Source organism: Microcebus murinus, chromosome 16 (genome assembly GCF_040939455.1).
Source record: "Microcebus murinus isolate Inina chromosome 16, M.murinus_Inina_mat1.0, whole genome shotgun sequence".
Lineage (NCBI taxonomy): Eukaryota > Metazoa > Chordata > Mammalia > Primates > Cheirogaleidae > Microcebus > Microcebus murinus.
In genome coordinates, this window is record NC_134119.1 from 72,061,433 (window position 1) to 72,074,658 (window position 13,226).

General features: G+C 51.1%; 1 protein-coding gene across 1 annotated transcript; it reads right to left on the reverse strand.

The window, feature by feature from the left end:
* Positions 1–201: 201 nt before the first annotated feature.
* On the reverse strand, positions 202–1,275 carry ZNF837 (zinc finger protein 837; the record flags this gene model as incomplete). Its single annotated transcript, XM_020283585.2, is given in 2 exon segments — positions 202–807; positions 809–1,275. Coding segments are annotated over 2 exon segments (975 nt in total), but the record flags the coding sequence as incomplete, so codon positions are not given.
* Between the last annotated feature and the right edge of the window lie 11,951 nt (positions 1,276–13,226).

Consider the following 13,226-nt stretch of genomic DNA (forward strand, 5'->3'; position numbering starts at 1 on the left):
GCCTGCCTCGGCTTCCCAGAGTGCTGGGATTACAGGCGTGAGCCACCACGCCTGGCCTATATTATGATATTTTGACATCGTAAAAATCCTTCCTAGCTTGGGAGAGATATCTTAGAGAGCTATCTTCCCCTGCAACCGGAGGCTATGCACCCAGTTGGAAAACATAAAATTAAACTTCACAGTAGGGGAAACCTGGGGACGCCATGTGTAAAAGTGAGGTTTAATAGGGGTTACAAACGTTTGTGAGGCTTCGGTGACAACTGCCCCTACGCACCGCGTCCACCCGCCACTCCAGGGCATCAGGGCGCCGCCGGCCCGCGTGCCGCTTCAGGCGCGTTCAGGTCGGAGCGCTGGCTGAAGGCGCGGCCGCACTCCCCGCACGCGTGGGGCCGCTCGCCCGTGTGCGTGCGCAGCTGGCGCACGAGGCTGCAGTTGCGCACGAAGGCCTTGCCGCAGGCGCGGCAGATGTAGGGCTTCTCGCCCGAGTGCAGGCGCTCGTGCTGGCACAGCTCGGAGCAGCCGCGGAAGGTCTTGCCGCACTCGGGGCAGCCGTAGGGCCGCTCGCCCGTGTGCGCGCGCGGGTGCTGCAGCAGGCCCGACCTGCCCTTGAAGGCCTTCTCGCACAGCGGGCACGCGTACGGCTGGGCACTGCTGTGCGTGCGCTGGTGCCGGCTCAGGTTCGAACGCTGGTTGAAGGCCTTGCCGCACTCGGGGCACGCGTAGGGCTTCTCTCCCGCAACAGGCCCCCGGGATCCCTCCTGGCTGCAGTCCCCGCAGGGCAGGCAGCCGGGCAGGAAAGAGCGCCGAGTGCGTCTTCTTGTGGCGGTAGAGGCCAGAGCAGCGCACGAAGGCCTTGCCGCACTCGGCGCACTCGTAGGGCCGCTCGCCCGTGTGGATGCGCTCGTGCTGCAGGAGGCTCGAGGTGCGCGTGAAGGCCTTGCCACACTCGTCGCACGCGTACAGCCGCTGGGCCGGGGCGTCGGGGGCACCCGGGGCCCGGCCACACTCAGCACACACTGAGCGGCCCTCGCCCATCCGCTGCTGCTCGTTGGGGCTGAAGCGCTTCCCGCACGGGGCGCACGGGCGGGGCTCCCCGGGCCCTGCAGGCAACAGCCTCTCGCAGCAGCGCGCGCAAGCCCCGGGCCACTTCGCGGAGGGTCCCCGACGGAGGGGGGTCGGCTGCAGGGTCCTGCATGTGCAGGGTTGGCAGTCTGAGCGGACTTCACGCAGCTGAGCCTGCGGACAGCTCTGGAGCCACTCCCGGTGGAGCAGTGGTCACACACAGGGCCCTTCTCCTCGGGGGGCGCACGGAGAGGCCAAATCAGGCCAGAGTTGTGGCTGGAACCCTCGGCGCCCGCGAGGCTCCGACGGGGGCCCTGACCCTTGTGGGTGAACAGGCCTGGGTCCTGTGGGCAGGCGGAGCCACAGGGCTCCAGCGCCAGGGGTCCGGCTCCCGCGCTATGACAGGCCCCCGAGCCGGAGCTCACCTTGAGGTTGCAGCTATAGGAGGCCCCCGCCCGGGGGAGTCGTCCTGCCACCCGCCGCCCTTCCACGAAGGTTTCCCTTCTGACTGGGGCGTTTCCCCGCTAGATTCAATGCAAGGGACCTCGGTTCCTTCTCAAGCCTCCTCCCGGCCTGGGGAGGCTCCCTAGGAATCAGGGAGCCTGGGGAGTCCTCCCTGCCCTGCGTTCTAGGCCGGAGCCTCTATCCTGCGGCCGGCCCCTAACGCGGAGTGTTGGTTGTAGGATCTGGAAGAGCAGGGGAGAAATGGAAGTTGGCAGTTCCAGGAGGGGAGAAGTGCAGAACCACGCCAAAGAATGACGACCCCACAGCTGACGCCTCCCCGCAGAGGGGGAAAGGAGGAAAGGAGTGATCCCGCACAAACATCCTGGAGCCAGTGCCTCCTTCCCCCCACGCCCGCCAGGTGTCTGCCAAGCCCTGGCCACCACCCAGACCCTTGGCTCTCCCTGCTCCCCAGCAGCGCCACTCCTCCTCCACACCGGCTGCTGAAACACTGTCACCCGGCTTAGGACCTCAGCAGTCCCCCTTCCCCAGCAACAGGGACTCCGGGTCGTTCAGCAGCCAGACCCCAGAGTCCCTCCTCTACTCCTGGCCACCAGCTTCCCAGTGGCAAGCCCAGCACTCAGAATCCTCCTGGCTCCCTGCGTCGGCCAGGCCTGGCCCCATACACCTGCCACCATCCAGCTCTTCTGGCAGGTGTGAGGTGGGACTCAATGGACAGCAAGAACTCGGCTGGGCAAAGAAATAGTCATGAAAGTAAACAGACAACCTACAGAATGGGAGAAAATTTTTGCATCCTACGCATCTGATAAGGGACTGATAACCAGAATATACTTAGAACTCACGAAAATCAGGAAGAAAAAATCAAATAACCCCATTAAAAAGTGGGCAAAGGACTTGAACAGAAATTTTTCTAAAGAAGACAGAAGAATGGCCAACAAACATATGAAAAAATGCTCAACATCTCTAATCATCAGGGAAATGCAAATCAAAACCACAATGAGATATCACTTAACTCCAGTGAGAATGGCCTTTATCAAAAAGTCTCCAAACAATAAATGGTGGCGTGGTTGCGGAGAGAGAGGAACACTCCTACACTGCTGGTGGGACTGCAAACTAGTCCAACCTCTGTGGAAAGCAATATGGAGATACCTTAAAGTGATACAAGTGAATCTACCATTTGATCCAGCAATCCCATTGCTGGGCATCTACCCAAATGATCCAATGACACTCTACACAAAAGACACCTGCACTCGAATGTTTATAGCAGCACAATTCATAATTGCAAGGCTGTGGAAACAGCCCAAGTGCCCATCAATCCAAGAATGGATTAATAAAATGTGGTATATGTATACCATGGAGTACTATTCAGCTCTAAGAAACAATGGTGATATAGCACATCTTATATTTTCCTGGTTAGAGCTGGAACCCATACTACTAAGTGAAGTATCCCAAGAATGGAAAAACAAGCACCAGATATATTCTCCAGCAAACTGGTATTAACTGAGCAGCCCCTAAGTGGACACACAGGTACTACAGTAATAGGGTATTGGGCAGGTCGGAGGGGGAGGGGGCGGGTATATACATACATAACGAGTGAGGTGTGCACCATCTGGGGGATGGTCATGATGGAGACTCAGACTTTTGGGGGGAGGGGGGAAATGGGCATTTATTGAAACCTTAAAATCTGTACCCCCATAATATGCCAAAATAAAAAAATAAAAAAAACCCACAATAAACATTTTTTAAGAAAAAAAAAAAAAAAAGAACTCGGCTGGGGCCTGCCCCTTCCCTTTTCAACTGGGTGACCATGCCTCTCTCAAGCTTGGTAGCCTCATCTATAAAATAGGTCTAACTGTAAATGTAAAACAGCTTGGCGTGGGAGCTGGCAACCCCCATCCTTCCAGCAAGTGTGGACACCAGGAAGGCCTGGTGCCCGCTATTACTGTTTTCAAATCCCACTGTGGCTTTATTAGTTTTGTTTTGTTGCTGTAACAAATTGCCACAAACTTAGTGGCTTAAAACAATGCAGATTTATTAATATTATCTCACAGTTCTGGAAGTCAGAAGTCCTAAATCAAGTTTTCCATGACGTTGGTTCCTTCTGGAGGCTCTAGGGGAGAATGTTTGCCTCTTCCAGCTTCTAGAGACCACCTTCCTTTCTTCCACCTTCAAAGCCAGCAGTAAAACATCTTCAAATCTCTCACTTTCTGGGTCTGTGTCACATCTCCTCACAGGACTCTGACCCTCCTGCCTTTTGTAAGGATGTTTGTGATCACACTGGGCTGACTACAAATAATCCAGGCAAGCTCCCTATTTCCAGATCCATAACTTAGTTACATCTCCTAGTTCCTTTGCCCTGTGAAGTAACATTCACAGGTTCCAGGGACTAGGATGTGCACATCTTTTGCGGAGCCATTTTTCTGCCTACAACAGTGGACTTTCCCCAGCTCTTCACGCTGTTTACTGAGAAAACACAGTCTATATGCATCGAGATGTCGTTTAGGTGACACAGATGTTTAGCCTGGAGAATTCTTGAAAGATACCCACCAGCTCAGACCAGTCTCATCTGGGGAGGGGCTCACTTGGCCAGCACTTGCAGAGTCAGGGGAAGGAGTTCCAATATGTAGTCAGTGTGCTTTGAGGGGTCAGGCAGAGGAGAAGGCCCACATGGTGGGTAGAATGGTTACTTAGGGGGAAAGTGAACAAGTAGGTGAGATAATTAAAGTTTATTATAAGAGCCATCTTTCTTACTGTTGGAGAAAGAAGTCACGAAAAAAGAAAGGGATAGGCAACAAACTCCCCTACCCTCCCCTTTTCTTTCATTCTTCCTTTCTTTCCTTTCTTTTCTTCCCTCCCTCCCTTCCTTCTTTCCCTTCCTTCCCTGCCTACCTGCCTGCCTTTTCTTTCTTTCCTTTTTTTTTTTTTTTTAAGACAGGGTCTCACTCTGTCTCCCAGGCTGGGGTATAGTGGCATCATCATAGCTCACTGCAGATTCAAACTCTTGGGCTCAAGTGATCCTCTTGCTTCAGTCTCCTGAGTAGCCAGGACTATAGGCATGCACCACCACGCCTAGCTATGTTGCTCAGGCTGGTCTTGAACTTTTGGCCTCCCAAAGTGCTGGGATTACAGGTGTAAGCCACCATGCCTGGCTGTTTCTCATTATTATATACATTGATGGAAGTAGAAACACATACACATGCACACATAAATACACATCTAAGCAAGCAGTCTAACAGCCGATGAAAATGAAGTAGGAGGGCCAGGCACAGTGGCTCACACCTGTAATTCTAGCACTCTAGGAGGACAAGGTAGGAGGATCGCTCAAGGTCAGGAGTTCGAAACCAGCCTGAGCAAGAGCGAGACTCCATCTCTACTAAAAATAGAAAGAAATTAATTGGCCAACTAAAAATATATAGAAAAAAATTAGCCAGGCATGGTGGCACATGCCTGTAGTCCCAGCTACTCGGGAGGCTGAGGCAGGAGAATCACTGGAGCCCAGGAGTTTGAGGTTGCTGTGAGCTAGGCTGATGCCATGGTACTCACTCTAGTCTGGACCACAGAGTGAGACTCTGTCTAAAAAAAAAAAGAAAGAAAGAAAGAAAAGAAAAAAGAAAATGAAGTAGGAGGAAGTAGTAGGAAGAAGAGGAGGACTTGCTTCTTGATCAGGAAATCCCTAACTCAATGACAGTCATCAAGAATCAGAGAACTTTTCATCTTCTACAGCTATCTTAAAAAAAAAAAAAAAAAAGAATCAGAGAACTGGCCTATAAAATAGCCCATGAATAAGAATGAGGATTTGCTCTAGCTTCTTAGGGCTTCCAGAACAAAGACAGATATGTCCAGCGTACTGTTTGGGCTATGAATCCACAATGGCTCACATCACCTGCAGAACATAAAATGGACACGCTCATGGAACCACCATAAATCACTACTTCACTGAGCACGAGCTCGCCGGTTCTTCTTTTGCTCTATGTTCCCTTTTCTGTGCAAGGCTGGTTGATTTTATTTTTTATTATTTATTTATTTATTTAGACACAGGATCTCACCCTGTTGCCCGGGCTGGAGTATAGTGGCACAATCAGAGATCACTGCAACCCCAAACTCCTGGGCCCAAGCGATCCTGCTTCTTCAGGCTCCCAATAGCTGGAACTACAGGTTTGCACCCACATGCCTGGCTAATTTTTTTAATTTTTGTAGAGATAGGCTGTCACTATTTTGCTCAGGCTGGTCTCAAACTCCTGGGCTCAAGCCATCCTCCCACCTCAACCTCCCAAGGGTCCAGGATTATAGACATGAGCCACTGTATCCAGTCAAGCCTGATATCCCTTTATCAAACGTTCTGTAAATGTAAGTGTTTGTTTGTTTAGAGACAGGGGAGCCATCCTTTATTTACAGGTGAGAACCACCATGCCTGGCCAACAGAAATCTAAGCGTTTAGTAAGATTGCTCTTTTCACTTTTTCCTTGGCCCACTATCACTTTTTCTGTCGGTTTTGTAAATTTCTAACAAGCAGTTGCCCTGGGCCCCCCGGTGTCCTGAAATAACCTGACCCAGAACTAAAAGGAATCAAGAAACTCTTAACCAAGATTCTCTACACACTGACTTTCAAGCCAAGGACACTACAGAGTAACTGGTTCTTTTCAGGATGCTGCTGCCAACTGTGGATCATTTCATCTTTGGACCTTGTGATGCACAATGGCAGAAATGCACTGATGGCCAGCACTCGCATGTTTCTGAGTAGAAATTATACACATTGAACTTACTAAAAATGAAAATGGCCGGGCGCGGTGGCTCACGCCTGTAATCCTAACACTCTGGGAGGCCGAGGTGGGCGGATTGCTCGAGGTCAGGAGTTCGAAACCAGTCTGAGCAAGAGCAAGACCCCATCTCTACTATAAAATAGAAAGAAATTAATTGGCCAACTAATATATATAGAAAAAATTAGCCGGGCATGGTGGCATATGGCTGTAGTCCCAGCTACTCGGGAGGCTGAGGCAGCAGGATCACTTGAGCCCAGGAGTTTGAGGTTGCTGTGAGCTAGGCTGACGCCACGGCACTCACTCTAGCCTGGGAAACAAAGCGAGACTCTGTCTCAAAAAAAAAAAAAAAGAAAATGCAGAGAGGTGAGCAAGTTCTACAGGTAATGCAGGGCCAGAGGAGCACCTTGGCCCTTCTGCTCTGCTCTGAAGGAGGCAGCTTGCCTGAGCCAGGACTTGGAAGGGCCCAATGTCAAGGTTAGCCTTTCATGTTCAGCAAGCACTGGTCCTGGGTGCTTGTTAAGAAATAAATAAGGGGCCGGGTGTGGTGGCTCATGCTTGTAATCCCAGCACTTGGGGGGCCAAGGCGTGCAGACTGTTTGAGCTCAGGAGTTGAGACCAGCCTGAGCAAGAGTAGGACCCTGTCTCTACTAAAAAAATAGAAATTAGCTGGACAACTAAATTAGCTAGGCACAGTGGCACATGCTTGTAGTCCCAGCTACTTGGCAGGCTGAGGCAGGAGGATTGCCTGAGCCCAGGAGTTTGAGGTTGCTGTGAGCTAGGCTGATGCCACGGCACTCTAGCCTGGGCAACAAAGCGAGACTCTGTCTCAAAAAAAAAAAAGGAAAAGAAAAGAAACAAATAAGGGCAGGTCTCTGCTGTGACCTGAGTTTCTCAGCCTCACTCCAGTCACACGTGGCAACTGCATAACCCTGTCGTCCCCTCTGGGCCTAGGTGACACTGGCCTTCGACCCAGGGCAGGTGAGGCTGGCCCTCCCTGTCTGCACTGCAAAGCTGCCAGGGTCCAGGTTGACTAAAGCTTCATGGAGCTGCATCCAGACTCACGGTGGCACTGGTTCTTGCTGGCTCCCTCACCCCGGAGGTTGGCACTTATCAGGGCTACTGTTGAGAAAATCAAACATCTCCCCCCACTGTGGAGACTGCCACTTTGTGCCTTGGTTTCTCCAACTAACATATTAGCCAGCTGGTGCTTGAGACTCAAGGGAACATACCTGGAAGTAAGGAACTTCCTGAGCATGAGGACATCTGGGTGACACATGGCATGTTTTACCTAGGTGCTGGATTGTCCACAGAGTCCTTAGGTGACCTGTTACCAACTGAGACAGTGAAAGGTGTGAGGGACAATGGGCACTCAGTTAAATGCATCTCTTTGCCAAATGCTTAAGGATGTGAGTCTGAGGATGTTCCTTTCAGGTGAGGGGTCGGCCGGCTGCTCTTGCAGCTGGTCATTCTCTTCCTGCCCACTGCGCCCTGAGGTACTGACTGTGCAGCCTCCCAGGAACAGGACTGGGGAACAACTGGGGCACTGAGAAGCAAGTACCCCTGGGCCCCATCTGCCCACCAGTGCCAACCGTCCCAACAGCAGAAGGATGTGAATCTAACCCACAACAGACACCAGGCCCAGAGCTGGAAGGAGCCGGGCTCACTGACTCCTGAGCAGTGTCGCAGGCCCTATGGGGGAGGCTCTTTCTCTAGAATGTGGAGTACAGATTCACTGTGTGAATAAAGCACAGAGCTGGGGGCTGGGTTTCAAAAGTTCCCACCTGTATCCCGGCACTGGCAAAGCTGTTGGCTGTGAGCCCCCTGCTCCTCCCCCTGCGGGAGGACTGGTTAGCCTCCGCTGGCCTCCTGTGCTGTGTTTACCCTGATGAGGACAGAAGGGCAAGCAGACCTGGCAGAAGCAAGGCAAGTGCAGAACACACCCTGCATGACTGGCGGGAATGTAAACTGGCACAGCTGCTGTGGAAAACTGGCAGTTCCTCAAGAGGTTAAACATGGAGTTACCTCACCCCACCCAAGGGAAGTGAAAACAGGCATTCAAACAAAAAACGGCACAGGAGTGTTCGCGGCAGCATTGTTCACAATAGTCTAAAAAGGTGGAAACAAGCCAAGTCTCTCAAATGATGAATGCATAAACAAAATGTGGCATGTGTCCATAGGATGGAATATTATTCAGCCATTAAAAAGGAATGAAGGCTGGGTGTAGTGGCTCACGCCTGTAATCCTAGCACTCTGCGAGGCTGAGGTGGGCAGATTGCTCGAGGTCAGGAGTTCAAAACCAGCCTGAGCAAGACCCCATCTCTACTAAAAATAGAAAGAAATTAATTGACCAACTAAAAATATATATACAAAAAATTAGCTGGGCATGTGGTGCATGCCTGTAGTCCCAGCTACTCGGGAGGCTGAGGCAGCAGGATCGCTTGAGCCCAGGAGTTTGAGGTTGCTGTGAGCTAGGCTGACGCCATGGCACTCACTCTAGCCTGGGCAATAAAGTGAGACTCTGTCTAATAAATAAATAAATAAATAAAAAGGAATGAAGTACTGATACATCCTGTAACATAGATGGACCTCAGAAAACATCATATTAGGCTGGGTGTGGCAGTTCACACCTGTAATCCTAATAATCTGGGAAGCCAAGGAGGGATACTTGCTGGAGGTCAGAGGTTTGAGACCAGCCTGGTGCATCCAGATTCATAAAGCAAATCCTACTTGATTTAAACAAAATGATAAACATCAGCACTGTAATATCTGGGGACTTCAACACCCCTCTGATACAATAGGACATATCCTCCAAACAGAATATAAATAAAGAAACAATGGATTTAAACAGTACTCTAGAACAAATGGGCCTGACTGACATTTACAGAACATTCTACCCCAAAACCATCGAATACACATTTTTCTCATCAGTTCTTTAGACATTCTCTAAGATTGATGATATTCTAGGCCACAAACTATAATTTTTAAAAATAGAATTTATACCATGCATCTTCTCAGACCACAAGGGCAAGAGCAAAGCCCTGTCTCTACCAAAAATAGAAAAAAAACCACCTGGGCATGGTGGCGCATGCCTGTAGTCCCAGCTACTCAGGAGGCTGAGGCAGGAAGATCATTTGAGCCCAGGAGTTTGAGGTCACAGTGAGTTATGATGACACCACTGCACTCTAGCTCAGGCACAGAGACTCTGTCTCAAAAAAGAAAGAAAAGAAAAGAAAAAAAGGAAGGGAGGGATGGAGAGAGAGAGAAAACATCATGTTAAGTGAAAGAAGCCAATCACAGGACTACATATTGTATAATTCCATTTATATCATATACCCAGAAGAGGCAAATCCATAGAGAGAAAGTACATTAGTGATTGCCAGGGCTGTTGGGAGGAAGCATGTGCAGTAACTGCTTCATGGGCACGGAGTTTCGTTTTGGGGTAATGAAAATGTTCTGCAATTAACTGGTGATGGTTGCACAACACAGGGTATATATTAAAAACTAAAAGATATACCGAAACCCAACCTGAATTATACACTTTGAAATGGCTACTTTATATCACATGAATTATATCTTTAAAAAAAAAAAAACCCAAAACAGATGCACCTATGACACAAAGCGTTTCTGCCTGCAGCATGCCAGGTGTCTGCCCATCTTGCAGACACCCTGTCCTCACATCCAGAACACCTTGTGAGCCCTGGCCACAGGGATGGCACTGCACAGGATGAAGGTTTTTCGTTTTTTTGCTTTTTAAACAGAACTTTTATAATAAGAAAAACAAGGTCTTCAAAACTGCTAGGTAAAAATAATACAGTAACTTCTCACATATGGCCAAACCAATTGCACACCAGAGCACCAGGTGACCATAGTTTCCACATCAGAGGCATAAGCTCCAGGGTGACAGCATTTTCTTCAACCAGGTGTCTCTTAATCTACTCATACCAAAAAGAAAACTCTATGTGGAAAGCTGACACGTCTGCTGGGAATGACGGACAGCATGCTCAAGGCACAGCGTGATTCCTTATGGTGGCACAAGCCCAAGGGCACCATCTGTCAGCAGATGGGAAGCTGTGACTTAGGAAGGAGGAGACACAGGCAGGACATAGGACTTGGGGATGCACATCTTGGTCTGCTGGGCTGTGGAGCCCTGTCCACACTCAGCTTGCCCACTGGCTCCCTACCACCAACCACTGCACTCAGCTTCTGCCTCTCACAGGCTTCTCCCTCTGGAGGGAGTCTGCTGGCATGAAAAGCTGTGCAGGGTGGACCCACCCTGCCCACCTCCCCACCCTCCCCCGCTCCCCCAAAGCCTCCGCTTCTGAGCACTGCAGGTTTTGTAGAGTTCCTTGGTCTGCCTCTGAGAGGCAAGGCTGACTCTGCAGGGGACCAACTGCAGAGTTCTGGGGGAAGCCACCAGGACCCTCTGCTAATGGGATCAGTCCAGGGTCACTGCCAGGCTGGGATATGATGTCCCCACACACGGGGGAGGGGACTCCTGAGTCATGAACACCAATGGGGATACCCTATAACTGCAGGGTGGACTCCAGCCCCTCACACAGAGGGAGCACACCTCCATGAGTACTAAGTATTAACAGCAGGAGTGCAGGTGCCTGGTTTCTGTGTTGTTGCTATTATGTTCCAGCTCAGGTCAGACTTCCACAAGCAGCCATCCTGGAGGCCCCACAGCCAGGATCCTGATCTCTCTGACAAGACACCAGGTCACAGTGCCCCAGGTGTGAGGGACAGTGGGATCTGGGCACCTGCCATGCACCTGCCCCTGGGCTTCCACTGAATGATGCCTCCAAGGGGTCACAGCTGCTGACCTAATGCCCTGGTCTGCACAATATCTGGCAGCCTGAGCAGGGCCTGGGCCAGCACTCAGCATGACCTCCTGGACTTGGGGGCTGAGGACTCCCCAGAGTATAAGACCACCTGAGGCAGCCTTGCCAAACCAGGTCAGGTTCCACTGAAGGAGGCTATAATGGGTTGAATGATGCCTCCCAAAAAAGATATGTCCACCCCCCCCCGCCCCCCCCGGAATCTCTGAATGTGACCTGGTTTAGAAAAAAGATCTTTGCAGATGTAATTAAAGATCTCGAGATGAGATCACCCCGAATAACCTGAGTGGGCCCTAATTCCAATGGCAGGTGTCCTTGTATGAGAGAGACAGAGGGAGGTTTACACAGAGGAGGCCCTGTGAAGATGGAGGCTGAGATTGGAGTGATGCAGCCACATTCCAAGGAAAACCTGGAGCCACCAGAACCTGGAAGAGGCAAGAAAAGATCCCCACCCAGAGCATTCAAAGAGCATAGCACTGCTGACACCTTGTTTTCGACTTCTCGCCTCCAGAACTGTGAGAATTTCTATTGTTTTAAGCTGCCCAGTTTGTGGTAGTGTGTTATAGCAGCCACAGAAAACTAATACTGAGACTGGTCCACTACCCTCAACAGAATGGGTTGGTGGTGCAAGGGTGGGGAACCTGTGGCCCCGGCCACATGTGGCCTTCTGGATCCTTCAATGCAGCCTCTTGACTGAATCCAAATTTTATATAACAAATCCTTTTAATAAATCCCCAGATTGTGGGAGCTCTCCTGAACCCTGATTATGGGAAGTCAGATGACTGTTTAGTGCCTAAAGAGAGGGTTGGGTGAAGCCAGGTGGTCCTGAAGCAGCAGCAGCCCCCTCTTAGCAGAAGGGGCCCTGAACTCATGGGAGGTGGGGGCTGAGAGACACCTGTTAGCCATCTGCACAGAGCACCTTCATAAGGGTCCCCAGGTGCCCTCCTCCCAAGGGGCTTCCTCTGCCTATCTGCTGCAACAAGAACCTGCCTCCCAGCACCAGACACAACAGGTGGAAACGGTGTGCTATGGCTGAGCCTTCTCACCTCCCAGTGCTGCCTCCAAACTACACTGTCCAACTACACCACCTGTACCTGGATGACATTCCAGCCATGGACCCAGGATCTGAGTCTGACCACAGCAAAGACAATCCAGGCTCTGGGTCTCAAGGCCCCAGGATCCCATCCCTAACCCTGCATTACAACTGTCCCAAGGTGTTCTGACAGTGACTTCTCATCTGCTCCAGGTGGGCATGCCCTGCATCCTGGTTGCTTGCCCAGCCTTTCTAATTGTCTTCAGGGCTGCCGATATTGAGGAACAAGACATGGAGCAGCCATCAAGGAGATAGAGGACTGACAGGTTAAGGTGTCCAAGGGTGAACCCTGCATAACCACAGGGCAAGGGCAGACCTGGGAAGATTAGTGATGTTCAACATCCTCATGAAGTCTGGACATGGGCCTGTGAGGTCTTATCAGCCTAAGAGGGTGCGCAGGGAAGTCCACGTAGGAGGCTTTGAGGTGTGCAGGCACAGGCTAACTGCCCAGCCCACAAACCTCACCCCCACTGACAGTCCCAGTGGAGACAGACCCTAGCCCCTATATTCTATTCCACATGTACACACAGCGGGAAGAACAGTGCACCACAAAAAGCAGAAGGAATGTCCTCTGAGTGCAAGCACAACTCCGTTCTGTGTCCATCCTCCCCACAGCGCCGTCATCCTCAAGGATTAGCAAGCGTCAGCATTCCCGGGACCTCAACTGTGTCAGCGTCGGAGAACAAGGCCCAACAAGACCCGGTTCTTATAGTGAGTGCATGAGGGGAGCGCAGACAAGAAAAGAAACGGACAAGGAGACAATTTAAGAGAGAAAGAAAAAGAGGTGACCATCAAACAAGAACATCGCGAGAGCGCTGGGAAGAGAGAAAGTAGCTTCTTCGGGCCTCACTGAGGATGGGACATTGAAGCCGAGTCTGGAGACAGGGAAAGGGGAACCGCAAGAGCAAAGGCCAGGAGGTGGGATCAGAGGCAGCAGAAAGGCGGGTGTTGGCCACGGCGAGAAGGTGGGCTTGATTCTGAGAGCTGTAAAGCACTATGATCGGTCCGGGG